This window comes from Microtus pennsylvanicus, chromosome X (assembly GCF_037038515.1).
Source record: "Microtus pennsylvanicus isolate mMicPen1 chromosome X, mMicPen1.hap1, whole genome shotgun sequence".
Lineage (NCBI taxonomy): Eukaryota > Metazoa > Chordata > Mammalia > Rodentia > Cricetidae > Microtus > Microtus pennsylvanicus.
Window position 1 is genome coordinate 100,830,424 of NC_134601.1, and position 26,741 is coordinate 100,857,164.

Here is a 26,741-nt window from a genome sequence, read left to right on the forward strand (position 1 = left end):
CAGCTTCACTGGTTCTGGGATTATAAGTATGAACCACCACCACAGGCAGCTTCTATTGTGTGGGGTTTTTTTTAATGTTTTATTTATTCTTTGTGTCTTTCGCATCATGCGTCTCGATCTCATTCATCTCTTTCATCCCTTCATATCCACCCTCTGCCCTTGCAAAGCCCCTCCAAATAAAATAAAATAAAATTTGAGAAAGAATATAAAAGAGAAAAATCTCATCATGGAAGCTGTAGTGTGGATGTTGGATGGGCCACCTCATAGCCCTGGTTCTGGACCTGGGTAGCTGCAGGGTTGATCAGCCTTACCAGCTCTCCAGGTCCTTACCACCAGGGTGAGCTCTCCAACATTGCCACTCCCCATCCCCCCCCCCAACCTTAGGTTTGCCCAGGGAGGGGCAAGAGCCACTCTCCTCAGTGCTGCTGCTAGTAAGGGGCAGGACAGCTCTCTTATGACCTTAGGGCCAACATTCCCAACTACTACAGGCAGCTAGAGGCAGTGTGTGTGTGGGGGGGGGGGGGTGCGGCTGGGATCTCTCCCTTGCCCATGGGCTGGGCCAGATCTCCCCAGCTCCCAAGGTGGATGGTTCACCTGCTCTCCTCTCTACAAGGTCAGCTTTCCTGTGCCGCCCAGTTGAGATGCGAGGCCCACTTTCCCGGGTGCTGCAGTTAGTACGGGTCAGCTGCAGCTCCCCTACTTGCCGCAGGTGGGGGGAGGGGCGCGGGCGGGCTTCCTTCCCTGTGTTTTACTTTAAGTGTCTGTGAACACACTCCCTTTCAGGGACAAAAGGGCTGTGGAGTGTGTACGTAAGCCAGAGGGTACCTGTATGAGTCAGTTTTCTCCTGCCCTTTGCGTTCCAGGAATCAAGCTCTGGTCCTTAGGTTTGGTAGTCAGTGTCTTGACCTGCTGAGTCATCGCACCAAACATAGCTATGGCGCATAGAATCAACAGGTCGAATTAGGTATCCTTTATGCATTAGCCTCTTTTAGAAAGGTTCTTTGGTTTCTGAGTATGCTTTAAAATTTGTTACGATTTGATTTTCAAGGTTAGACTGTTAAATACCCAAACACACAGCTATGTTTTCTTGACAAATATGCTTACCACTATTGACGTGTATGCTCACATGCACCTATTTTCTAATTATGTTTAAAAACGTCTCTACGTGTTTATTCCAAACAGTGTTATATACCCAAAGCTATTATTTTTCAGATTTTTTGGAATTCCAATGGAAATTCTTCCCAGTGTCCGGAGTTCTTCTGAGATCTATGGCCTAATGGTAAAAATCAATAGTAGGGGCAGGGGATTTTATTAAAAAAAGAAAGACCTTTGCCGTTTCGAATACAACAGTCAACTCTATTATGTTTTATGGTTTGGGATTTGAGACTTTCGTTGTTAATGTTCGTAGTATGTAAAAAAAGAATTTAATGTTTTTAAATGGCTTTATAACTAAAAACTTCAAGTTCTTACTACCAGTTGTTTTTATATTTATAAACTTGAGTCGGCTTTTCTTTCAGTAATACTGTTTTGTATTTTGAATATTAATATTTTTAAGTATTATCAATCAGTAACCTAACTCTCAGGAGTGGTGTGGGAATGTTTAGGCCAGTTTATCCTTCCATGTAACTGTAGTAGCTGTGCCGTCTGCCTTTGATTTAGAGCAGATACTATCCCCACCATAATGGCGTTCTTTTCCCTAGTTAATCCCTTCCAGTGGCTGGACCATTGTCATGTAGTTCATTCTTTGTCAGCTTGCAACCATCTAACAAAGAAACTGAAAGTAAAGAGTCTGTTTCTAAATCGCTTTGCTAATTAAGGCAATTTCCATAAAAGGGGCATTTCATTTCTCCCAGAGGGAGAAAAGTAAGTGTGCTTAGTGTCACTGAAAATCTGTAGCCAAGTGTCAGGAATAGAAACCTTTAAGAGGGTTTGAACTGGTATTTATTTAAGTGCACAAAATTGAACTTCATGATAAAACTTAAGAATAAGTTTAAGGAGGCTTCAAACTAGCTGTTTCATGAAAAATAGTAGGAACTCCATTCAGACAGTTAATAAAAATAGAATTGGATGCCAGGTGCTCTAGATAATGCTTGAGTAAGAATTTTAAGTGCTCTGCATCTGAGTAGGGCTTTTTAGGGAGTTGCTTACGGCAGGTGTTGCCACTGCTCAGCTATAGCGCTTTCAGAGTTCCATATTGATCGCACATTCGCTTGGGGCAGAGCAGAAGAGGCTATTTTTGAAAGAGCTTCGGAGAATGGTAGAAATAAAACATTTATTTAATTGGCCTAGTTTTCTCTTGCACTTAAAATATTATGCTTCTGTCCCCCTCTCTCCCCCTTGCTGACTATAGAAAATCTCTCATAGTCTGGTGAGTAGGCTACCCACCGGTTATGCCACCCGTTCATTTTGAAAAGATACAGTGCATTTCCATTGATTCTCAGACAAGCTCAAGTCCATTCGCTAAACAAATGTATCTAGAATTTGCATAACCTTCTAAAATATTCTAAGCTATAGTCATGTTTTATATTTTTCAAGGAAGCAGAATCTTATTTGTTTTCCCTAAGATTAAGATAAATGTTTCTAAAATTCTGGGGGAGTTTTCTGGAGATTTGGATGCTACTTACTGCAGAGTATAATCGTGATGTACTTTGGTCTTGAGCATAGTAGGGAAATTAGAAGTGTTTTTTTAATATCCTAAATATCCATCTTCTCTGATGTCTTGCCCAATGTTTCAGACCAGTTAGTTGGAAATGCACTGCCATTTTTTCTGCATGCTTCCTCAGAGGACCCTCCTGGAATCCTCCAGAAGCCTCTCCTCATAAAGAAAACAGAACGCTTTACATGCCTGAACACTCCTTAGATCGCTTTAAAGTGTGATCATTTTGAAGGGATAAACAGACTTCTTACAATAAATTATCAAGTTCAAATGTAGTCCAATCCTTATCCAGGCTCATTTTCAAAGAATATATACAATAAATAAAGCATCAGGTCTTACGTAGGGAATGTAGCTCAGCAGTAAAGGACTTACTTACTTTTTAGTAGGTGCTGGGTTTGATCCCTAGCACTAGAAACCCACCCTTGAAAACTAGCCAGTATTTTATTAACCGGAAAGCATGAAAGAAAGAAAGAAATAGTAAGAATCTAGAGGGTGTTTTCTGTTTTGATAAGGGCTTCCATATATCTCTATATATGAGGAGGGTACTAGTGTTACCTTCTTCATGTTAACAGGCAGGGAACTACAGGTCCCAGGGCCATTTGCTAACAAATGGTAGGCAAAGGAGACAGTCTGAAGGTTTTCATTTAGTGTTCTTTCTGCTATGCTCCTCTTTTTCGGGATTACATTCCTTAATTTTGCTACTTCCTTAATATCATTTGAAATTGCTCTGTCATGTTTCCCTGCTGTGGCCGTGGGAACCAGACCTGGGGCCCAGCCTAGGCTAGGTAATAGCTGTAGCACCGAGTATCTCCTCAGCCTTGTGATGTTTCTTCAAAAACTATTGTGTAAAGTTTTGGTAGCCACTTAAATCTCACTTTGCTTCTTGCAGGCCATACCGATTGAAATAAGAAACATCGTTCATAAATTAACCGTTACTTTTCTAAATTGAACTTTTTTTTGAATACATATCTTGGTTCTTCAAAGCAGTTTGAGTAGAAAGAAGAGCTGATACAACACAGGCTTTCGGAAACTATGTTCCATGCTACTTTGATAGCTATTTACAAATACGTTGGTTGTTTCATAATTGCAGCAATGATAGCAAAGCACTAATTTTGATCTGTGATCACATTGCCCAGGAGGCATTTTTAAGTTGTGTAGAGCGATTCAGCAGCCTGCTTGATGCCTAACACTGACTAACCAGGAGTAGAGCTTATGTCTTCTGACTGCTAGTCCATTGTGTTCATGTTCCGTTTCCAAGGCCGCGACTCTTCTGGTCATATCTATGACTACTTCTAGACTCTGTCTTTGTCCTGCTCATGTAGTTAAACACTTGCTCTTGTCTTGTCCGCTCACATCCTTCCGCATGTTGCTCTTCTTGTTTGTTCCTATAGTGGTTATGTTAGTAGAGCCAAACTTTTGTGACTGATCCTAACCCTTTTTAAAATTTTTATCAGAAAGCTGGGGCCTTGGAAGGTGTGCCAATATCTGGGGTAAGTATCAGTCAGTACCAAATATAATCCTGTCATGCCCCCCATCCCACCTCCACCTCTATCCTGTGTTGTGGCTTCCCCTCTCTGTCTTAATCCTTTCGCCTTTCCTTGAACTGGGGAGGGCAAGAAAGAGGAGCAACACCGGCCACTTCTTGTTCTTCTGCCACTCAGGGTAGGTCACTGAAAATCTTCTGAGGAAATTTGAAGTCTGGTGTGGAGATGCAGTGCACACCCAACACTTTGGGGGGCTAAATTTAAGTCTAGCCTCAGGTACAAAGTGAGTTAACTTTCAGTCTAGCCTTAGGCACATGGTGAGTTAACTTAAGTCTACTCTCAGCCACATGGTGAGTTGACTTTTAAGTCTAGCCTCAGGTACATGGTGAATTAACTTTAAGTCTAGCCTCAGGTACATGGTGAATTAACTTTAAGTCTAGCCTCAGGTACATGGTGAATTAACTTTAAGTGTCAGGTACATGGTGAATTAACTTTAAGTCTAGCCTCAGGTACATGGTGAATTAACTTTAAGTCTAGCCTCAGGTACATGGTGAATTAACTTTAAGTCTAGCCTCAGGTACATGGTGAATTAACTTTAAGTCTAGCCTCAGGTACATAGTGAATTAACTTTAAGTCTAGCCTCAGGTACATGGTGAATTAACTTTAAGTCTAGCCTCAGGTACATGGTGAATTAACTTTAAGTCTAGCCTCAGGTACATGGTGAATTAACTTTAAGTGTAGCCTCAGGTACATGGTGAATTAACTTTAAGTCTAGCCTCAGGTACATGGTGAATTAACTTTAAGTCTAGCCTCAGGTACATGGTGAATTAACTTTAAGTCTAGCCTCAGGTACATGGTGAATTAACTTTAAGTCTAGCCTCAGGTACATGGTGAATTAACTTTAAGTCTAGCCTCAGGTACATGGTGAATTAACTTTAAGTCTAGCCTCAGGTACATGGTGAATTAACTTTAAGTCTAGCCTCAGGTACATGGTGAATTAACTTTAAGTGTAGCCTCAGGTACATGGTGAATTAACTTTAAGTGTAGCCTCAGGTACATGGTGAATTAACTTTAAGTCTAGCCTCAGGTACATGGTGAATTAACTTTAAGTCTAGCCTCAGGTACATAGTGAATTAACTTTAAGTCTAGCCTCAGGTACATGGTGAATTAACTTTAAGTCTAGCCTCAGGTACATGGTGAATTAACTTTAAGTCTAGCCTCAGGTACATGGTGAATTAACTTTAAGTCTAGCCTCAGGTACATGGTGAATTAACTTTAAGTCTAGCCTCAGGTACATGGTGAATTAACTTTAAGTGTAGCCTCAGGTACATGGTGAATTAACTTTAAGTGTAGCCTCAGGTACATGGTGAATTAACTTTAAGTCTAGCCTCAGGTACATGGTGAATTAACTTTAAGTCTAGCCTCAGGTACATGGTGAATTAACTTTAAGTCTAGCCTCAGGTACATGGTGAATTAACTTTAAGTCTAGCCTCAGGTACATGGTGAATTAACTTTAAGTGTAGCCTCAGGCACATAGTGAGTTAGAGGCCAGTGTGCATTACATGAGATTGTGTTTCAAGGAAGGAAGGAAGAGATAGAGAGAGAGAGAGAGAGAGAGAGAGAGAGAGAGAGAGAGAGAGAGAGAGAAAGAGAAAGAGAGAGAGGGGGGGTAGGGAGGGAGGAAGGGGGGAGGAAAATAAATTTTAATTCTCCCTTATGCCTTTTATCTTGATTAATAAATGGGGGGGAATGCCAATGGGAGGAAATGTAAGGCATAGATATTTCACTCCTTGGTGGATTAAAATCCACAAAAATAAACCTATGGCTCAGTATTCTTCATTGTCCTTTATCATTTTAGTGTTTGGGGGACCAGTCTGCTGCTCTGGTGGGACAAATGTGCTTCCAGGATGGACAGGCCAAAAACACGTGAGTCTAGAAAAGCGGCTGAAAAAGCATCATCGTTTTCTTTCCTCCTCTCCCTTGGTGCTTTAAAGGAGGAAGTGAGGACATGTTTTTCAAATTCAGCCAAACTGCAATACTTCAGTGTCTTCGTATGGACATACACAGTATTTTTATAATTTGTTTTTCCCTTTCTCTCTCTACCTTGAGTCTTCTTAGCCCATGCTGGCCTAAAACTCCTGATCCTCCTGTCTTAAATTCTCAAGTACTAGATTTACAGGTATCTATCATGGCACCCAGTTTTATGCAGTTTGGGGATTAAACCCAGGACCTCCTGCACATTAGGCTAGCATTCTGCCAAGTTAACTACACCCCCAGTTCTGATTTTATCTTTCATTTTTCATTTGGTTTTAGTAGTTTTGAGATGGGCCTGACTCTCACCTCCTAAACCTCACGCTAGGTAGCTTAAGACTGCTCAGAAATTCATGGAAATCTCTCTGTCTCAGCTCCCCACATTTCAGGATTTTGTTTTGTTGTTTACCCCGAGGCCATATCTGTTGTTAATTAAATCTCTGGGGTCCCCCCCGCCCGGCAGCAAACTCCGCGGGTCACAGCAGTGCCGGGCGCCAGCTCTAGGGTCCGGCACCCGAGCAAGCGGCTACAGCTTCTCACCAGCGGGAGGGCACACACGCGGCGGGTCCCCCCACCCGGCAGCAAATTCCGGCGGGTCCCGGTGGTGGCGGCAGTGGCGGTGACGGTGGCGGCGGGTCAGACATATAAACACAGGAAATAGCTATATAAGAATTTATTAACAAGGAGAGAAAGAAATAAAGGGAAAGAGAGAGAGAGAGAGGGAGAGAGAGAGAGAGAGAAGGGGGGAGAGAGAGAGAGAGGAGAGAGAAAGAGAGAGAAGGGGGGGAGAGAGAGGGGAGAGAGAGAGACAAAAGCCCCGTGTGAGAGGAAAAGCAGAAAGAGAGCGATGTCAGGGCGGGGTCAGGAGTTAAAAGGAGTGGGCGTGGCTGGGGCAGGGACCAAAGGAACAACAATATCTATTCCTTTTTTAAAGCTAGATTGGTATCATTGTGAAGAAATGAGAAGAAGCCCTAATATAAATTATAATTTTCAGTGTATTATCCTGCTCAGTTTTCTCTACCTATAACCAATCTCAAAGAATATTTTTAGGCTATTTAATGCCATTGTCTTGCTTTCTCCCTCATCTGAAGTGGAACAGATGATGAGGAACAGAAAGGATGAAAGAAATGAAGACTCAATAATATTTTCCTCATAGAATTTTCTCTTAATTTGTTTTATTAAAAAAGTCCCTATCCCATGACATATCTTAAATGGCAGAAACAATATGTCCCAAGAGCTGAAGTAATAGTGACAATTATAACACATTTTCAGACAATGGCTCTTGTGTTATATATAATGGTTCATATACCTGAGATGTTACTCATTAACATAAATCTTATTATATAGAATCCTTTTATTCCTATTTTATGCCGGGTAACTAAGATTTAGAGAGGATAACTAATTTATGTAATGTCCTGAATCTAGTAATTCAGAGGCACAATAATTGTACCTTAATTCATTGTATTCCTTACTTGTGGCTCTAAACTACTATGCTGTACTGTGTGTTCTGTGGAGAAAATATTTCCAGAAACATAGAAGACTGGATCTCTAATCATTCTCATGAGAATTTCCTAAGTCTGTCATCAAGGGTTTTTGTTAACTGGTTTTGGATTTGTTGTTTCTTTTCTTTTCTTTTTGAAGGTTTTTGCTTGTTCTTGTTTGGTTTTGGTTTTGTTGTGTTTTTAGAGACAGGGTCTTGCTGTGTAGCCTAATTCGTCTGGAACTTGCTATGCATCTCAGTCTGCCATGAAATGTATCATCCTTCTGCCTCAGTCTCCCATGTGTTAAGATTATAGACATGTATCATTACACCTTCTCATCAGATATTTTATTGGTTGGTTGGGTTGTTTTTCAAAGTCTCTTAGAGCTCAGTCTATCCTTGGACTTGCTATGATGCCCCTGTCCTTATCTTACTAGTTCTGGGATAATAATGATGGGATTGCAGGCGCCTACTACCATGATGACTTCTTTATTTTTGACTGAGGTGATTAACTTCTTTCTCTGCAAATAATGAAATATCTAGCAGCCCTAAAATAAATGCTGTTCAGCAGGGTCAGCCTCCCTCGTGCAAATGAGTAAACTCTTTTGAATGAAAGTTTGTCGGGAAGAGGATAGATGAGAATTCCTTGTAGGCTGTGATGACCTCAGGTTATGAAGAACTCTTGAGTCAACTTAAGTGTGGAAACATTTTCTTTGAATCAGTGTTCCAGCAACCGAATCAGGAGTCATAGAAAACTAGGCTGTTTTTTTTTCCCCCTTTCCTCCTTTGCCAGGAACACTAATGCTAGTAAATCAGATGCTATCTCCATCTGTCCGTGACCTAGCACAATAGATAGTACATAGTAGGGACACAGGAAAATAGCCTTTCTCTCTTTCCCATTGTCAGGCAAGTCCATAAATTAATTACACGTAAGTAATAATGTAGTGACTGCAGGTTGGAGAAGGGAAACAGCAAATCATACAGTCTTGATCTCACATTTCTTACCCTGAGGGGAAACAACACAGATATCCAGTTATTGGTATATAAAATATCCAGTTATTGGTATATAAACTAGAGCTTTCACGACATAAGAAACTTTAGAGTCATGTTATTGGCTTTCAAAGTGAGGCCAGAACCATCATAAATGATGATGCAAGTGGGCCCAGCATCTAGGTCAGCGGTAGAGAACTTGCCTAGTGTTCACTGACCCCTGGACTTGATCCCAGTACTAGCAAATCAAACCATTATGCTGCTAGGGAGATGCTTTTGCAAAAGAGCAACCCTGGAGAGCGCAGGAGACGCTTATTGAGGATACAAATAGGAAGGTTTAGTATAGGAATGTAGCGATGCTGAGGGTAGGAAAATGGTAGAAAAGAAGACTGGATGAGCACAGTGGCTGAGTTGTATTCCAGGTAATTGGGAGATAGTCTGGGCTAAATGGTGAGCTCCGCATTAGCCTGAGTTACTCAGCATCAAAAACAAAACATGGCTGTGGGGGCGGGTGCTATTTAGAAGAACAGTGTAGTGGCATGACCATGTATTGGAGAAGTTCCCATCATGGCAGACAGAAGGAAGAAGCAGAGGACGTTGAGGACTTAGTAAAACATTCAAAGACATACATCCAGTGAAATATATCCTCTAGCTAGGCCTCGCCTCCCAAAGCATCCATAAACTTTGCAAAATCACATCACTAGCTGGGGACCAAATGTTCAAATCATGAGTAAGTTAGGGATATTTCATTCATACCATCAACAAACATGCCATAAAGCTAGTTAGGGTCAAGATTTTTCCTTTTTTTTTTTTTTGTTTTGATTTTTGTGTTTTTTTTCTCCTCGATAGCAAATGGATAACTTCTGAACATTTATGAGCTGGTATTTAGGTGTGGCTGGAGTTCTCAGTTAATGTGATGACAGTCTTGAGTCAAAGCAAGGGACAGCTAGAGGCCATGAACCCATGGTATAAACCATTATATTCTACTACTACAGACTCAGAGGATGGGAACAGAAGGAGAGACTGCAGGGGTACACAGGACATTGCGGAGAGTCAAGGGAGAAGACCCAGGAGCAGAGGGTTAGGATTAGCCAAAGTAAGGAAGAGGTCCGGTAAAAGATGTTGTGTTTGGAACATGTTTGTAGCACTGATAAGTTATGTATTGCACACACAGGGAAATGGGAAGTGAGTTAACTATAAGGTTTTTTTTTTTTAAGATTTATTTATTTATTATGTATACAGTATTCTGTCTACATGTTTGCCTGCAGGCCAGAAGGCAGCACCAGATCTCATTACAGATGGGAATTGAACTCAGGACCTCTGGAAGAAGCAGTTAAAATAGCTCTTAACTGCTCAGCTCTCTCTAGCCCCAGTATAAGTTATTTTATGTAAATGCTTTGCCTACATGTATGTCTGTGTGCCACATATGTGCTTAGCACACATAGAATCAAAAGAGCATCAGCTAACTTGGAATTGGCAATTGGTGTTACAGATTGTTGTGAACTACCATGTGGGTGCTGGGAATCGAACGAAGGTCCTCTGCAAAAGCAACAAGTGCTCTTCACTGCTGGGCAATCTCTCCAGACCCCCTGTTTGTTTTCTTTTTTTTGTTTTTCGAGACAGGGTTTCTCTGTAGCTTTGGAGCCTGTCCTGGCATTAGCTCTTGTGGACCAGGCTGGCCTAAAACTCACAAATATCTACCTGCCTCTGTCTCCCAAGTGCTGGGACCATTTGCTTTTTAAAAGCATAAAATTATCTTGTTGTTATATGCCTTTAATCTCAGCACTCTAGAGGTTGAGGCAGGCAGATCTCTGTGAGTTCCAAGGCCAGCCTAGTTTACATAGAAAGTTCCAAGATAGCCAGGGCTACACAGTCGGATAGAAAAGCATAAAATCTTTTTAGTAAACTGCAACTCTTCTTTGAGACACCCTCCTCCATATTCCTGAGTATCTTTTTATCTTTCTTGAGTGCCTTTCTTTCTACTTTTAATAAAATCTCAACATGAAAACACACAATCAGTTTCCATCTTAGTGACGGGCAGCAAAGAAGTAGAGAAAGCCATGTGCTTCGCGTGGTAAATATATTGCTCACACTTAGTGTGTTTGACAAGTGTCTGTGCAAACTTAAATATTCAGTGGTCCTATACCTCTTGAATGTGTCACCTGTTCACTGAGCAAGCCAAAAAAAATCCACTTGGGTAGAAAGAGATAGAATATTTTGAAGTAACTATTACTCTTACGGTGTATGAAGAAAATATTTTTCAGGAAAAATGCGCATGGTTTGTGCTTATTGCCCAAGAAAAATGAAGCCATCATAGTAATAGTAATAGATTCTGCCATCATCCTTCTGTCAGCTTGGAGGCTAGGCACCAACACAGTTATAACCATGGTAGCACATAGCATAGGATCCTGTAGGGCAGGAACTGGCAGTTTTGGCAGAGTCAACAGTGGTTTTAGCAGCCTTGTTATCTCTGCTCACTTTAACACTGTTTGTCAGTTATGTGGTGGTGGTGCACACCTTTAATCCCAGCACTCAGGAGACAGAGGCAGACTGTTGTCTGAGTTCGAGGCCAGCCTGGTCTATAGAGCGAGTTCCAGACCAGGACAACCAGGGCTACACAGAGATACCCTGTCTCAAAAAACAAAGCAAAAACAACAACAACAAACCAGAAAGCTATTTCTCTGTGACCCTTACTTGTATCAGTTGGTATTAGCAACTGATCTTGCATACCCAAGTCAAAACCAAGTCTTATGTCCAAGTGACTGATTTGTGGCAGAGTTCAAAGCTTATCCAAAACTTAGAGCGATAAACCACCACAAAGTCAGTTCAGTCTTCCATATCAGCAATGCTGAGTTCTGGCTTTGATTATTCCGCCACTGTTAGGATATACTATCCTGCAGAGAGAATGAGAGCAGAAAGCCTTAAATGGCTTTTCCTTGTTGGTGACTTTTGTCCTAGTTTTCAGGCTATACCTTCTGTTATTCCATGCTTATCCTTTCACCCTGCCAGAACATAGTGGTTTTTCTGAGATCATAGCTAAGCTGGCTGACTCTTTAGTGAATGGCTGCTACTCATGCTGTTTCTCCCAGTGAGGACTGGCAGTAAGTTAATTGCGACTGAGTGTAGAATTTGTTGTATTTCAGTCATATTTTACAGACACACCCTTGGCCTATGACTGACTAAATGCTAAATCCTGTACCTGCTTTTTCCCCATTGATTAATCTCAATATATTTCCTTCTAGACTAATTTGTAAAAAATACTCTTAAAAAGAATATTTAGTATGTGATGTGTGTAGCATGACTAGTAACTAAAACCCAGAGACAGATACTGGGGTTCAAGCTGAAGCTCAGAAAATCAAAGCAGCCAAGCTATTAGAGAGCTCTTACCTCAACCAAGACTCAGATAAAGGGGTGATCGTACCCTCAGAGTGACTGCAGACTGCAATGCTCCCCACCAAACCTCAGACTGCCACTTTCTCCACTGACCTCAGACTACACTGAACTCCTGTCTCCTCCCACCTTATATTCCTCTCTCCACCTAGCCAGGTCACTCCTGTCCCTACTTCCCTAGTGCTGGCATTAAAGGCGAGGGATCCCAAATGCTAGGATCACCTTTGTGTGAGCTCTGTTTCTCTTCTATTCAATCTTGTATAATCCAGGGTGGCCTTGAGTCCTGGAATTAAAGGAATGTGCCACCACTTCCTGGCCTCTAATGGCTTAGCACTGCACTCTGATCTTCAGGCAAGCTTTATTTATTAAAGCACAAATAAAATATTGCTATATTTGTTGGCTTTCAATCCTTTTTAAAAGGCTTCATAAAATGACTTTTATTGTACTAATGTCCGCTTTGAAGAGCGGTAGTACTAATATTTTGCTGTTTGCTTTTGATACAATTGTCATGCTGTTCACTTTTCCTCCGCCTATAGGTATGGAACAGGGTGCTTCTTACTGTGTAACACAGGACATAAGGTTGGTTTTTCTTCTAAGTTTATTTTGATAAAAAGTCGTCTTTACATTTATATACATAATGCTTGAATCTAATTCATTATTAGTGTGCTTTTTGGGTCTTCATCTTTTATTTGAATTTTATCATGGTTTAACTTGGTTCAATAGCAATGATGAAAATCATGAAATTGGGGGGATTCTAATAAGAGTCCTGTGATTTTTTTTTAATATTTTAGTATTCTTTTGATTGTGTTAATGGAAATTCTAGATTTAGTATCATGTCAGATTCTTAGTGAAAATCTAATTTAAAATAAGTAATAATTTTTAGCAGTCTGAGTGTATTCTTATTACTATTGACCAAGACTTAGTTTTAGTAATTATTATTTTATTGATGAAACTATTATGAATAAGCATTCTGTTATAACTTTAAATTTTTTTACACTTAAGCTGGGCATGGTGGTATATGCCTTTATAATCCCAGCACTTGGCAGGTAGATCTCTGAGTTCAAGACAAGCCGGGTCTAGTGAGTTCTAGGCTAGCCAGGACTACACAGTAAAACCGTGTCTCAAAGGAAAAAAGGTTTATACTATTCTTTACATTTTTTCCACTCTAAAATCTTTGTTTCTCTTTCCTACAGTGTGTATTTTCTGAACATGGCCTTTTGACCACTGTGGCTTATAAACTCGGCAGAGACAAGCCTGTGTATTATGCATTGGAAGTAAGTTCTTTTCATTCAGTACAGGTGATATGACATACATTCCTAGTTAAGGAAAATTGCCATGCATTCTGCGGGGAGAGATATTATGTTGAGGCCAGATCTTGTTATGTATCCCTGGCTGGCCAAGAATTCTATTGTCCTTTTAAATTGATCTTGAACTAATGAAAGTCCTTCTCCTTATGCAATTACATGAGCCACCACACCTGGAAAAATTGCCATGTTTTCTAACATCTTTTCTCATACATTTTAATATACAGGACTCAAAAGTTCCACTTTTTGGCCCCTGATTTGGTAGAAAGAACCTTGAACTAAACTAGGGGTCAAGACTTCCATGAGGCAAGATTAAACCATCTCCTCAGTTGTTGGTAGAAATTGATTTTGTCACCTTGGGGATATTATTTTTTTGTTGTACAATGTCAAATGTTCTATCCTTGAAGTTTAGTGCAGGGATTGGCTGACTCAAGCACTTATTTGAGATTAAAACTCTCTTTTTAGTCACTAAAATACCCAGTGTTCCATAGTGAATCCTTGGGCAGAGAAGGGCGGAGAGGCTGTCTTTACTTGTCTCTTCATGGTATCATGTTACATATGGGTGTGAGGAAGAGAGAGAGGTGATTTGTCCCAGTTATCCCAGGAAACATCTGTTTCAGATGCATTTGCAAATTATAATAGACTATGGAGCTCTAAATTGTAGGACATGATACAAGAGACATTAAAGGGGTTGGTAGAACTCAGTGATAAACGACTTTGCCTAACATTCTCAAGGCTCCAGTTGAATCTTAGATTCAGGCTTCAGAATCAGGAAAGGAAACAAAAAGACCAAAACATTGGTTTAAAGTCACAGAAGTAATATTTGGTCTGTAAAATCAGACACATGTCTTGTCATGTGTACTAGCAGGTGTGTACCGCCCAGCTCGGTTCCTAACTCTGTAAAACTAGCATTGGAGGGACTGCCTGATCACCTATGGGAACTCGCTTCTTAGAATACCTGATGATAATATAGTCAACGGCTTAGACTTCTAGTCATAGTTAAAATTTTTTCTCCGCTGGTAGGTCGACAGCCCCCTTCTTCGTGCCACTAGTGGTTGGGCTCAGAGACTTGAACCTGCAAAGTGTCCTCTGCCCAAACTATATCCACAGCAGTCTCGACCCCTCTTCTTTAGACAAAGGCATCTGCATGTTTTTTTTGTTTTTTTGTTTTTTTATATATATATATTTATTTATTTATGTATACAATATTCTGTCTGTATACCTGAAGGCCAGAAGAGGGCGCCAGACCTCTTTACAGATGGTTGTGAGCCACCATGTGGTTGCTGGGAATTGAACTCAGGACCTTTGGAAGAGCAGGCAATGCTCTTAACCACTGAGCCATCTCTCCAGCCCCCAGGCATCTGCATGTTAAAGCTAGCTTAACACTTCTCGGGATGAACCCCTTTCTTCTTTATTCCTCCCCATGGAGAATGCTCAGGGCAGCACTCTTCAAATAAAAGTAGATGGTTTGGGGGTTACGATAATTGTAGTAGTATTAATATGTTTTTGGTTTTTTTTTTTTTTTGCTCTTGTACGAGAGACATAATTTTAGGTATTTTTAGATCTGGAAAAGGCTTCAAGGATGGGGGTCACCTAGTCTTCTCACCCAGTGTGAAATCTTTCTCTTGTCTCCTTTTCTTTTGAAAAGATAGAATTTCAAGCTGTTGACTTTTTTTTTGAGACACGGCCTGCATATCTCAAGCAGCCTTTAATTTCCTATGTAGCTAAGGATGAATGAACTAGAACTTCTGACCCTCCTGCCTTTACTTCCTGAATGATGGGGTTATAGGCATGTGCCTCCACGCCCAGTTTCAAACATTTTCTTAGTAGCATTCCTAGCAATGGTGCTAAGTCATCTGTAGGTCTCCAATGCTAGGAGGCATCTCTCAGTTTGTCTGGGTCTTATTCACCCTGTTTAAACTGCCTCGCTGCCCTGGTATCACTTACATACTTGGTAGTTTTGAGCTCCCTGTGGTAGATGCATTCCACATCACCACTCACCATAGGGATCAAAAGGTTGTTCTTCGTGTGATATAGCATGAACTCAGCAGAGTGGCTCGTGTCCCTCGCCATAAGCATTCACCTGCTCTTCTGGCCAGAGAGTTTATTTCATTTAGTCTAATAACTTCTTTATACCACTGGCTCTTAGAACATATGCTAAAATATCCTCTCTCTCAAGCCAAGCCTGCTCCACTGTGCATTTGTACAAAACTTTGCAGTTAATCTAATCTAGGGCTTTATTTCCCTCTTATTTTCAAGACAGTTAACTGTGCAGGTCTCTTCTGCTATTGTCTAAGTTACTTTTCATTTGCCATAATATGCATATACACATGCCCATTAAACCTTCTTAAATATTTGTAGGCAGAATCCCCCCTTTTACCTTTACATTTTTGTCCATTAATAGATATTTTTAAACATTTTAAGAAAACAAAACAAACTAAAAAAAGAGGAATGATGCTAGATTGATAAAACTTAGTAAATTTATACTAATTCTTTTGTCAGTCTTTCAACACATATAATAATCCTGCCTTTAATTTGACAAATTGTTGGGAGGCTTAGAAATCAAAACTATTGAATTGTTACTTTCTGTACTCTTTAGAAACTGAAACTCTAGCTGTCTGTCTTCACCCATTTACTCCTTCCCTGTCCCTGTTTTTGCTTTTGATCCTTGAGATAGGATGTCACTGTATGGCCTGGAAAGTCCTACTGCCTAATGCAAGGCTTGCGGATAAGAGCTACCGCATCCAGATGTTTGAGTCTTCCTTCATTCTCCTGCGGATTTGACAGTAATACTGATTGGATTTTTTTTCAGTTAGTGATTTTTTTTCTTTTACATTTAAAAATAATTAACTAAGGTTTTCTAAAAACATATATATATATATATATTTGATATTTTAAATATTTCTCAACCATGATGATGATTTCAAATACCGTATCCCTAGATACTTTGCTCATCATGTTGAATTCTGTTGTCGAAAGTTTTCATTTTCTTCAACATACAGTAATTAGTAGTTTTCTTTACAGTTGAGAGCAAATCATATTTATTGACCCATTATATTCATTTCCATATCCAGTATCATTGTGTTGAGGCTTACTCTTTTTCTGTAACCCAAGCTGGTCCCTAGTATGCTTGCCTCAGCCTGTCAAATGTTGGCATGATGTATATATGCCACCGCACCCAGCCCCAGCAGCGTTTCTTTGGTTCCATCCCTTTTATGTCCCCATTCAAATTTTGATTTTGTTCTTGATCCTTTCGTAATCAGAGTGTAGGATAGTATGCCCATTCTTTTTTAGGCTTTTATTTATTTTGTCCTCATTTGGGATAAGTATAAATTTCTAGTTTTTTCATATCCCTTATGGTGCTTTTGATTGTTTGAGACATGATCTTCCTATACAGCACAGACGGGTCACAACTTCCAAATCCTCCTGCTTCTGCCTCCTGAGTGCTGGACTTATAGTCTGAACCACCACAGCTGGCCACTGGTACTAAGGAGAGCTCTGCTGCCTTATCCGCTTAAATGTAGTTCCTGCAGATTGTTTCTTTTATCTCCTTTGAGCTTTTAGCATCGCCTCTTTCTCTTCAGTGCTCTGGAGCTTTGCTGTATGTTCCTGGGTTTGGATTTATTTTTATTTATCCTGTTAGGTACTTGGGTTCCAATTTATCATCAGACCTGGAAAATTCTCAGCAATTATCCCTTCAAATATTACTCCATTACTTCCATTTTCTGGAGTTGCTAGTGGATGAATCTTTTAACCTTTCAGCCCATCCTACATGTCTCTTAACTACCCTGGTTTATATGTATTTAATCTCTTTGTTTCTCTGCGCTGCATCCCTGGTGAGTAACTCAGTATCTACCCTCTATTTCAAAATTCTGTCTTTGAAATAAACCTTAATACATAAAATCCATGTGGTTTTGCATTGTGAAATGTTAAGACACCTGAAGAAGTATGAATTAAGGCTGGAGAGATGGCTCATCAGTTAAGATGAGCTTTTTCAGAGGACCCCATTATTCCAGCACTCCAGTCACAGGAAATATGATGCCCTCTTCTGGCCTCCAAGGGCACTGCATGCAGGTCAAGCACCCATACAAGAAAAATAAAAACAGTTCTCAAAAAATCCATTAGGAGAGAAGAATATGATAAAATATATTTAAGCTTAAAATTGCTTTAAAATATAATAAAAATGAATTAAATCGCACTTTACATCTTCTCAAATTATTACAAAGGGAATATGGTGTAATCTCTTCTCAAGTCTAATAGCAGAACACCAGCAACTTCCAAGAGCCCCTTCCTGCCACGCATAGTCACACTGGTCTCCCTGTCCCCTGAGATAAAGTGCCCTAAGTTTTAGTGTCATCATTTCCTATGTTTATTTAGAGTTCTAAGACAAATCTGCCACCTCCAGCACTAGAGTTTAGTTTTATTTGATGATGATGTCTGAGACGTTAGAGGAGGTGGGGAAAGACAAAGAAGCATGAACAGGTGCATTTTGAGTCTGAGCCCTGAATTCCTTGATCTGGCTTCTCTCGCTCAGCGTTATTCTTAGGGAATTTGCCCGTGTCAATAGAGACAGCTGATTTTTCACTCTTTCTTATTGCTGCAGTTTTCATATAGACGTTGACACCTAGAGTAGACTTTCTAGGCCATGGATTGTATATATTATCTTTGCTTACACGTTGCCAGCAGTTTGTCACTGTAAGTTTGTGAGTTCTACCCCAGCAGCAGCGGAGAGACTCACTAATAGACTCATTTTAGTGTGGCTTGGAGCGTATCCCTTTCATTTCATATTTTATTTAAAGGAATTTTTGGCTTGTTTTTCAAATCTAGCTGATTTTCTTTCTTTTCTCACTTGTTTCACAATTTCTTGTTTGTTTTGAGCAAGGGCCTTACTCTGTAGTCCCAGCTGGACTCAAACTTTCCAGCCTCCTACTTGAGCCTCCCAAATCCATGGATTATAAATGTGTGCCACCATGTGTGGGTTTGCCATTGTGATTTTCTTTTCTTTTCTTTTTTTTTTGGTTCTTTTTTTTCGAGACAGGGTTTCTCTGTAGCTTTGGAGCCTGCCCTGGAACTCCCTTTGTAGACCAGGCTGGCCTCGAACTCCCAGAGATCCTCCTGCCTCTGCCTCCCAAGTGCTGGGATTAAAGGCATGTGCCACCACCACCCGGCATGTGTAGCCCAGGCTGGCCTCGAACTCGTGATCCTCCTGCCTCTGCCTCCTTCAGCAAATCCTACCAGCGTGAGCCACCACAACCGGCGCCATTGTGATTTTCAATGGAAGTCATGCCCCAATTTGCTTTTTCAAATATTTTTTAGCACTTATTTTAAGGTCTTTGTCAGACTGGAAGGAATTCTATTCCAGATATTAAGTTTTGCGGGTAAACTTTTATTATGGATTTCTTTTTTTTTTTTTGGTTTGGTTTTTTTTTGAGACAGGGTTTCTCTGTGGTTTTGGAGCCTGTCCTGGAACTAGCTCTTGTAGACCAGGCTGGTCTCGAACTCACAGAGATCTGCCTGCCTCTGCCTCCCAATCATGGATTTCTTTATGAACAAAATTTCTTATTGCCAGTATCACCTTCCATTGGGCTATAGCCTTAGCCAATAAGCTGACAAGTGCTTATTTCCACACCCCTACACAAGTAGAGCTCTACCTAAACCTCTGGCTTCAAGCATTGAGCCTGATTGAATTCCTTGTCCTACACAAACCATTTCGGACAAGTTTCCTCGAGGGGAAGCAGTTTCTGGCTGCCACTCCTATTTCTTGACACACAGAGGGAAAGAAATGAGATAGCATCATGCTTACAACTGCAGTCTTACTATACGGCACACTTCCAGTCTCATCCGCATGAGTGTTTCTTTGTATTTAAGTCAAGGTCTCCTGGTTTATCTGTCTTTATTTTTGCCTGTTATCCTCTGTGCTTAAAACAAACAACATTTTAAAAGTCTGACTGACTACGCTTATGTAAGCATCTCCATCATCTTCACTGCCAAGAGCAAGTTTTTCTGTTTCTCCCAGACTGCTGGCAGGTGATTCTAGGCTTACTATTTCTAACTCTCTGACTTCTCACTTCATCTCATGTGAAAAGGAACTGGAGAACATGATCTGTATGCTATCCTGAAACTAGAGTCCGGTATCAAGCTATTTCGATTTGTCCCGCCCTTTCTGTTTAGAAAACATTTCTCCATGGTGGAAGAAAGTAGAACAAAGTAGGGCAGTTATGTGGCTCTGTCTTCCCTCTGTCATCTGTCAGAAGGACACTATCTTCCTGTCTTCCTGAAGCCAGCCTTGCCTTTTCCTCGTTCCGCTTCTTTTTCTAAGTATTGTTTCTGAAAACAAACCTCCTTTTGGGGGCCTGTAATATATGGCCATGACCTTGTCCCGAATTACAGCCTGAGACTTCCATGTTCTGAATTTACTTATTAAGATATAGGCTTTTTGAAAACTGTGTGTGTGTGTGTGTGTGTGTGTGTGTGTGTGAGAGAGAGAGAGAGAGAGAGAGAGAGAGAGAGAGAGAGAGAGAGAGAGAGAGAGAATGCACATGGCTGTGGTGGACATGCCATAGCATGGGTATAAGGTCAGAGGACAGCTTGTCTGAGTACTTGCCCAACCCCATCATAGACTTTCAGAGGCCAGACTGTTTTCTCCATCCCTCTATCCTATAAAAGAACGTAAACAAAACTAAATCCTATGTTAAGCCCATATTTTTCTCCTTTTACACGTAAGTGTTAGAGGCTTCTTTATATTCGTTTACTAGCTTCTTTGTCTACCTCTACGTTGTGATGCTCACGTTAATATTTATTGTCTCAGAGATTTTTATCTTTCTTGTGCAAGATTGTCCATTTTAGGTGGACGCCTCTGTAGCAGCCAATTATTTGATATATCGCCATATTACCACAAGGTTGAGTGACTTAAAATAGCACAGAATTATTTCCACTCAGTTCTGGGTATTCTATCCAGTATCTCAAAAGGCTGTAGTTAGGTGTGGACTGAGGCTTTGGCTTATCTGGCATTTCATCTGCTGTCAGCCTGATAAAGGATTTTTGGCAGAGTCTAGTTCCTGCTTCTACAAAGGGCTTCAGCTTCTTCCTAGCTCCCAGCTAGAGACCACTCTCAGCTTCTAGAGGTCAGTTGTAGCTTCCGTGCCTTCTCAACTTGGCCCTCAGCTTCCTCAAAGAATAAAGGGAAAGGGGGCGTCCCAGAGAGAGGAGAGCAGTGGTCTTCCGCCACATAACCACATGCATCTTTGCATAATCCTTCACCTTTGACTAGAAGCAAGTTAGGGATTCCATTGTACCCAGGAATCACAAAAGAACATAAACATTAGGAATTACCAAAACGACATCAATTAAGAATATGAACATATGCCATTAATAAAGATTTTATGGACTTTTGTAATGTACATTCTTGGAGGGAGGAGGGTAGCTCAATTGTAAAGGTGCTTTCTTTAGAAGCATGAGGACTGGAGTTTGATCCTCAGAACCCATGTGAAAAACAATTGGGCATTGTGGTTTGTTCTTGGCAGAGACAAGTGGTTTTGTAGGGCTTGCTAGCCAGCAATGCCAGCCTAATGTAAATAATACATTCACCTTGTCCTGTTATCTCTCACTTTTTTAATACCTCCTCAATTTTCTATTGAGTCTTCCGTCAAGTGAAGCTGGTGATATTTATATGCTTACATGCACCTCTCCCAGTGCATTGAGACAGCCGTAGGGCCTGTTTGTAGGTGAGGCATTGCAAAGTCGCATCTTTGTATTTAGGATGCAATTTGTGGTAGCTTGAGAAAACGCTGTTGGTTTCTTCTGTACTCTCTTTTCCTGTGCAACTTCAAAACATTATACTCTATTTTGCCTCCTGCCTCTGAATTCAGAAGCCCGCGTGTCTTTTTTAGATTCATTTTAATGAATTCATTAAACACATGTTCATGTGTGTTTGTCTGTGGAAGTGTCAGCAGGTGCTCAAAGAGGCCAGAAGAGGGCACAGATGACTTGGGGTCCGAGTTGCAGGTGGTTGTGAGCCAGCTGATGTGAGTGCTGGAAACAACATGGGTCTGGAAGAGCAGCGAATGCTCTTAGCCGCTAACCATCTCTCCAATACCCTTACATGCTTTGCATTTCAATTTTAAGAGGTTTATCTCATTTTTATTCATTTCTTTCAAGTCTAAGCCATACTGTACATTATATCAAGATACAAACATTCTATTCTTGTTTCAGATACATATTTTAGCTACGTTTATTGTCACTTACTCACTGTACTTCTTCAATGAAACATTCCTTGACTCCTGAAAAGCAAAGCTTTATCGAGTGGCTGTGAGCACACATGCCACAGTGCAGGCGTGGGACTCATAGGACAGCCTTCTCTCTAGTATGTAGATTCTGGGAGTTGGCTCAGGCTTGGTAGTCGGTGCCTTCATCTACTGAGTCACCTTGTGGGCCCTGTGGCTTTGGACTTTTGAAAGCATTTGCTTTAACTGAGGTAATGCTCTGTAGTTGTCACCTTGCTGTTTCTTGTCACTTTTGTTTCTCAGCAGGATCTTAGGTACCCCAGGTTAGCCTCTGTGTGCCACCATACCCGGCTGCGTTCTTTTTTCCTTTATATTACGTTTGTTTATTAATGTAGCTGCATGGCATGGCATGACATGTGGGAGGTCAATTCTCACCGCTGCCATGTGAGTCACAGGGATGGAACTCTGCGTAACAGGCTTGGTGGCAAGATCCTTTACCTTATGAGCCATCTTGTACTCCAGAAAGTGGTTCCTCCACACCCATACTGTAGCAGGGGTGTGTGAACACACACATGTTAATAGTAATAATAATAATTTTATAAATTGTAGTTTAGATTTTAAACTCAGTACAAAAAAGAACTCAGTGATTTGAATATTGATGACAAGTTTAAATTTTACTTTAATGTGTTGAGTTAAATATACTTTAATTTTGATTTTATTTTTATTTACTTTACCATTTAATAATTTTGCATATAAAGCTATTGTATAAGGAAAAACTGTGTTATTCTTTGTGGTGATATATAGTGACTTCTCATAGAACCTGGTGGAGTAAATCACTATATTCTCTGATTCATTTGCATTTTGGCAACTGACAAAACAAAGGAACATTTGGTTGGTTGGTTTTATTTTGTTTATTTATTTAGCATATATTTGCATATATTAAATATAATTTTATATTTATATTTTTATATATTTCTATATTTAACACACACACACACACACACACACACACACACACACACACATATATATATATATGGGTATTTTGCCTGCATACTTTTTTACAATATCCAAGGAGGCCAGAAGAGGGCCTTGGGTCACCTGAGACTTAGGTTCAGATGGTTGTAAGCTGTCATCTGTTTTTTGGGAAGCAAACCTGGGTTCTCTGAAATAACAGCTGGTACTCAACCTCTGGACCATTTCTATAGTGTTTTTCCTTAATTTAAGGGAGGACCTCATGTTCAAGCTGACCTCTAAGTAACTAACTGGTCCAGGGTGGCCTTGAACTACTGATTATCCTCACTCCACTCCCCAAGTGCTGGAACTATGATTTCATATACATGTAATCATAGTTTATGCTACTGACAAAGATTAATGAAGCTAGTATTTATGTTTAGTAAGGACCTTGACATGTATTCTCATAGTAAGAGGCATTGTAGGTTGTTTAGATAAGTACTGTAATAGTTACCATCATTCTGTAGGTTAAAAAAATGGAGCTCAGTAAGCCTAGATAATTTATTTGAGATCACATAGCAATTAAGTACTAAAATCTCAACTCACATGTGACTAAAATTACATTTTTACCCTTATTTTTTCCTCCCAATCCCCTGGAAATTGACTGGGTCTAGGAGCGATACTAGAGATCTAACCCACTGCCTTAATCATGTGACACGTGATTGATTTCAAAGAATAATCACTTATGTCTTCGCTAGATTTTTTTCCTGTGCTATTAGATACATAAAATATACTTACATTTTTAGTGTGTCTCATTGCAGTAGTTTTGTGGATGATGTAAGGTTTTTTAATAGGTGACACTATGCATAAGTAGCGTATCATGTTATACAAAGATCAAACTGCTCAAAATATGAATGGCTACCTATTTGGATAGGTTCAAGGGTGCACTGGAAGAGTCCACTACTTCATGGTCTACGTAAAATGGTTTGTATGAGAAATCATAGTTTTTTGTATTTGTAGGGACCCCAAAATAGAATTGTTTGAATTCTTAATACTATCATACATACTAGAAAGGACAGAATGATCTTTCTAGTGGCAACATATATTCTATCTTGGATTCCTTTTCTCTTAGGGTTCTGTAGCTATAGCTGGTGCTGTAATCCGCTGGCTAAGAGACAACCTTGGAATTATTAAGTCCTCAGAGGAAATTGGTGAGTATGTTTTGTAAGAAGTTAAAATGTAAAATATGATCTCTATGAGTTCTGGGCCACCCTGGTCTACATAGCAAGTTACAGGACAGCCACAGCCACATAGCAAGACTAAATTTCAAAGGAAAACATCCAAAGAATGAATGAAAAATGTTAATATTTTATCCCTGCAATCTGTAAATACTTACTTTGCCACTACCCTGATCTATGAATTATGTAAGACCCCTTATGTAAATTTGATCTATCCAGAAAAGACTATTTTATGAAGATTGATTGCACAATGAATTGGCGTAATTTGTGGTGGGTATTAATAAAGTGGTGAGATGGGACATAAAAATGACTCATGCATGAAATTGAACACCAAAGAGTGCTGCCTGGCTTGGCAGGTAGAGCAGTGTAATTACCTTTATCTGATGAGAAGGAGCACTAACTTCTGGGTTAGAGTGAACGGTGAAACACTGGTACTTATAAATTAAGTATTAGTATGGCTGTATTCAGTCTATGGATAATTAGTTTGAACATAGCTAGTCATCTACCTGTTTAACTTTGCCTCCTGAAGGTAAGACAACCAGAAATTCATTTCTGGTTAGGCCTCAGAGGCAAAACCACCTCATCTCCTAGTCAAAGAACTTCAAAATCATGGAAATGGGGCTGGGGACAGTAGGTAAAGTGTTTGCAGTGCAAGAACAGGGGTCTAAGTTTGGTCCCCAGAATCTATATTGGAAAAAAAAACTAGCTTGCTGACTTCTATATCTAATCCCAAGGCTGGTAGCTGCAGACGTGTGGATTCTTAGGACTGGCTGTCTCAACATTCTAGCATTTGTGGCATGTTCTAGGCCAGTGAGAAGCATTGTCTTAATGAACAAGATGGACATCTCCCAAGTTCCAAGCATTGAGGTTGACCTCTGGCATCTACATGCATGCATACCCTCACTGTGTACACACATACAACAAACATACACATGGAAATGAACAAAAATACCTAAAGGAAATTAATCCAGTTTCTTGAGCTCATTTTTTGGTGGGGGCGGCCAAAGAAGGAGAAATGTTCTTATTGTTCTTATTTAGCATTCTTTTGTAATTAGTGACACTTTGTTGTAATTTTTTGTAATTAGTGACACTTTGTTGTAATTTTTTGTAATTAGTGACACTTTGTTGTAATTTTTTTGTAATTAGTGACACTTTGTTGTTGTTGTTGTTTCCCAGCCACCCAGACTCCCGAAATAATCACACAAAAACTATATTAATTAAATCACTGCTTGGCCAGTTAGCTCTAGATTCTTTTTAATAACTCTTGAATCTTAATTTAACCCATTTCTAGTAATCATATATTGCTGCGAGGCTATGGTTTACTGGGTAAAGTTCAAGCGTCTATCTCGGGTGGGGATGCATGGCTTCCCCTTCTCCTAACGTCACCTTCCTTCTCCCAGCATTCAGTTTAGTTTTCCCAACCTAGCTCTGTTCTGTTCTATCAGGCCAAGCCAGTTTATTAACCAATGGTATTCACAGCATACAGAGGGGAATCCCCCATCAACACATTACTACTAATGAACTAGAAATGAAAGATCCTGATGTAAATTTGAAAGTATATATGTTTATTTAACAAAGCAAGATACTGATTTGATTTTCTTTTTGCCTTTCTTTTTCCTTTTTAATACTAGAAAAACTTGCTAAAGAAGTAGGTACTTCTTATGGGTGCTACTTTGTTCCAGCATTTTCAGGGTTATATGCACCTTATTGGGAGCCCAGTGCAAGAGGGTAAGTATGTCTATAGTTACAAGTAATTTGCTACATATTTTAAAATGGCTAGAAAAGAGGCTATTGAATGTTCCTATTACAAAGATAAGATAAATGCATGGAGTGCTAGGCTTGCCTCATTGCACATTATATATACATGTCTCCAAACCTCTAACAACACTTCATTAATATGCACAGTTATTATGTATTAATTGAAAAGTAAATGATAATAAAAGACATGAAAGTAGAGAAAGGGGATTATTAAGAGTAAGAGAATAATGGATTGAATATGTTCAAAAAAGCACTATGTAGATATATGAAAATATAATGAATCTCATTAGGTTTAACTAATATATGCTAATAAAAATTAATGGCAATACTGAAAGAATAGGGCTAACAATATGTATTGAAAGGTCTTGGTTGTTTACTAAATTAGTAACTAATATTTTTCTACTTTTACCTGTACATTGTAGGCAAGCGCACTATCGTCTAAATGAATGTGATTTGATTTTATGTTAATATCATCTGTTCTGTTAGATCACAGCTATTGCCACCTGTGGATATAGGGTTACGGACTATAAGGACATTCTGAACTACTCAGTGAATATATTCAATTTTCTTAACTGCCTACGTTTCTGTCTATTGAGTTCACTCTTTACATTATTGGGACATAAGATCAATCAAGTGACAGAGCATTCCTTCAAGTCATTGTCTCTATACCCATAGATTAGTGCATCTCTCAGTCCTCATCAGGGAAGAGGTGGTTAATACAGAAAAGAAGCGTCAATTAAGTGCTCAGTTATAAATGGGACAGCTACACCCCCTCCCCAAAGAGGGAGGGGCCATGGAAAAAGAGACAGGGCAAAAGGACTGTAAGCCAGAAGCTGGGGAAGAAAAAAAGAATCATTGATTTATTTATATCCTTCTAGTCTGAAAATCTTTTGTGTGTATTTTAGGATCATCTGTGGACTCACTCAGTTCACCAATAAATGTCATATTGCTTTTGCTGCATTAGAAGCCGTTTGTTTCCAAACCCGAGAGGTAATGAATATAAGCCTATTTTTCTTATGCTTGATCCTTTTTATCACCCTTAAATTAAATACTCATTATATATTTATGCCTTAAATTTATTAAGTACTTAAAGTGTTCCCAATTGAAAACTGAAGCCTACATAAACAGTACTCTAAATACAGTGTGCCCTCTCTCCTCTGCCAAGTCTCATTATCTTATAAATACCCTTGTCACTACCAAATGGGCATCTTATGTTGGAGAGAAGACTAGGTAG

At 39.8% G+C, this 26,741-nt stretch overlaps 1 protein-coding gene across 6 annotated transcripts in view; it reads left to right on the forward strand.

Moving 5' to 3' along the window:
- Nucleotides 1–26,741, forward strand: part of Gk (glycerol kinase) — an 83,042-nt gene that overhangs the window by 43,787 nt on the left and 12,514 nt on the right. For 3 of the 6 annotated variants that reach the window (XM_075957039.1, XM_075957041.1, XM_075957042.1), the window contains 9 exons: nucleotides 1,213–1,279; nucleotides 2,351–2,368; nucleotides 4,111–4,146; nucleotides 5,999–6,066; nucleotides 12,568–12,610; nucleotides 13,225–13,305; nucleotides 23,644–23,722; nucleotides 25,381–25,477; nucleotides 26,413–26,497. In XM_075957039.1, the coding sequence (XP_075813154.1) occupies nucleotides 1,213–1,279; nucleotides 2,351–2,368; nucleotides 4,111–4,146; nucleotides 5,999–6,066; nucleotides 12,568–12,610; nucleotides 13,225–13,305; nucleotides 23,644–23,722; nucleotides 25,381–25,477; nucleotides 26,413–26,497 (574 nt within the window). The remainder of the gene's footprint in view (nucleotides 1–1,212; nucleotides 1,280–2,350; nucleotides 2,369–4,110; nucleotides 4,147–5,998; nucleotides 6,067–12,567; nucleotides 12,611–13,224; nucleotides 13,306–23,643; nucleotides 23,723–25,380; nucleotides 25,478–26,412; nucleotides 26,498–26,741) is intronic. The other 3 variants (XM_075957040.1, XM_075957043.1, XM_075957044.1) reach the window with 1 other exon arrangement.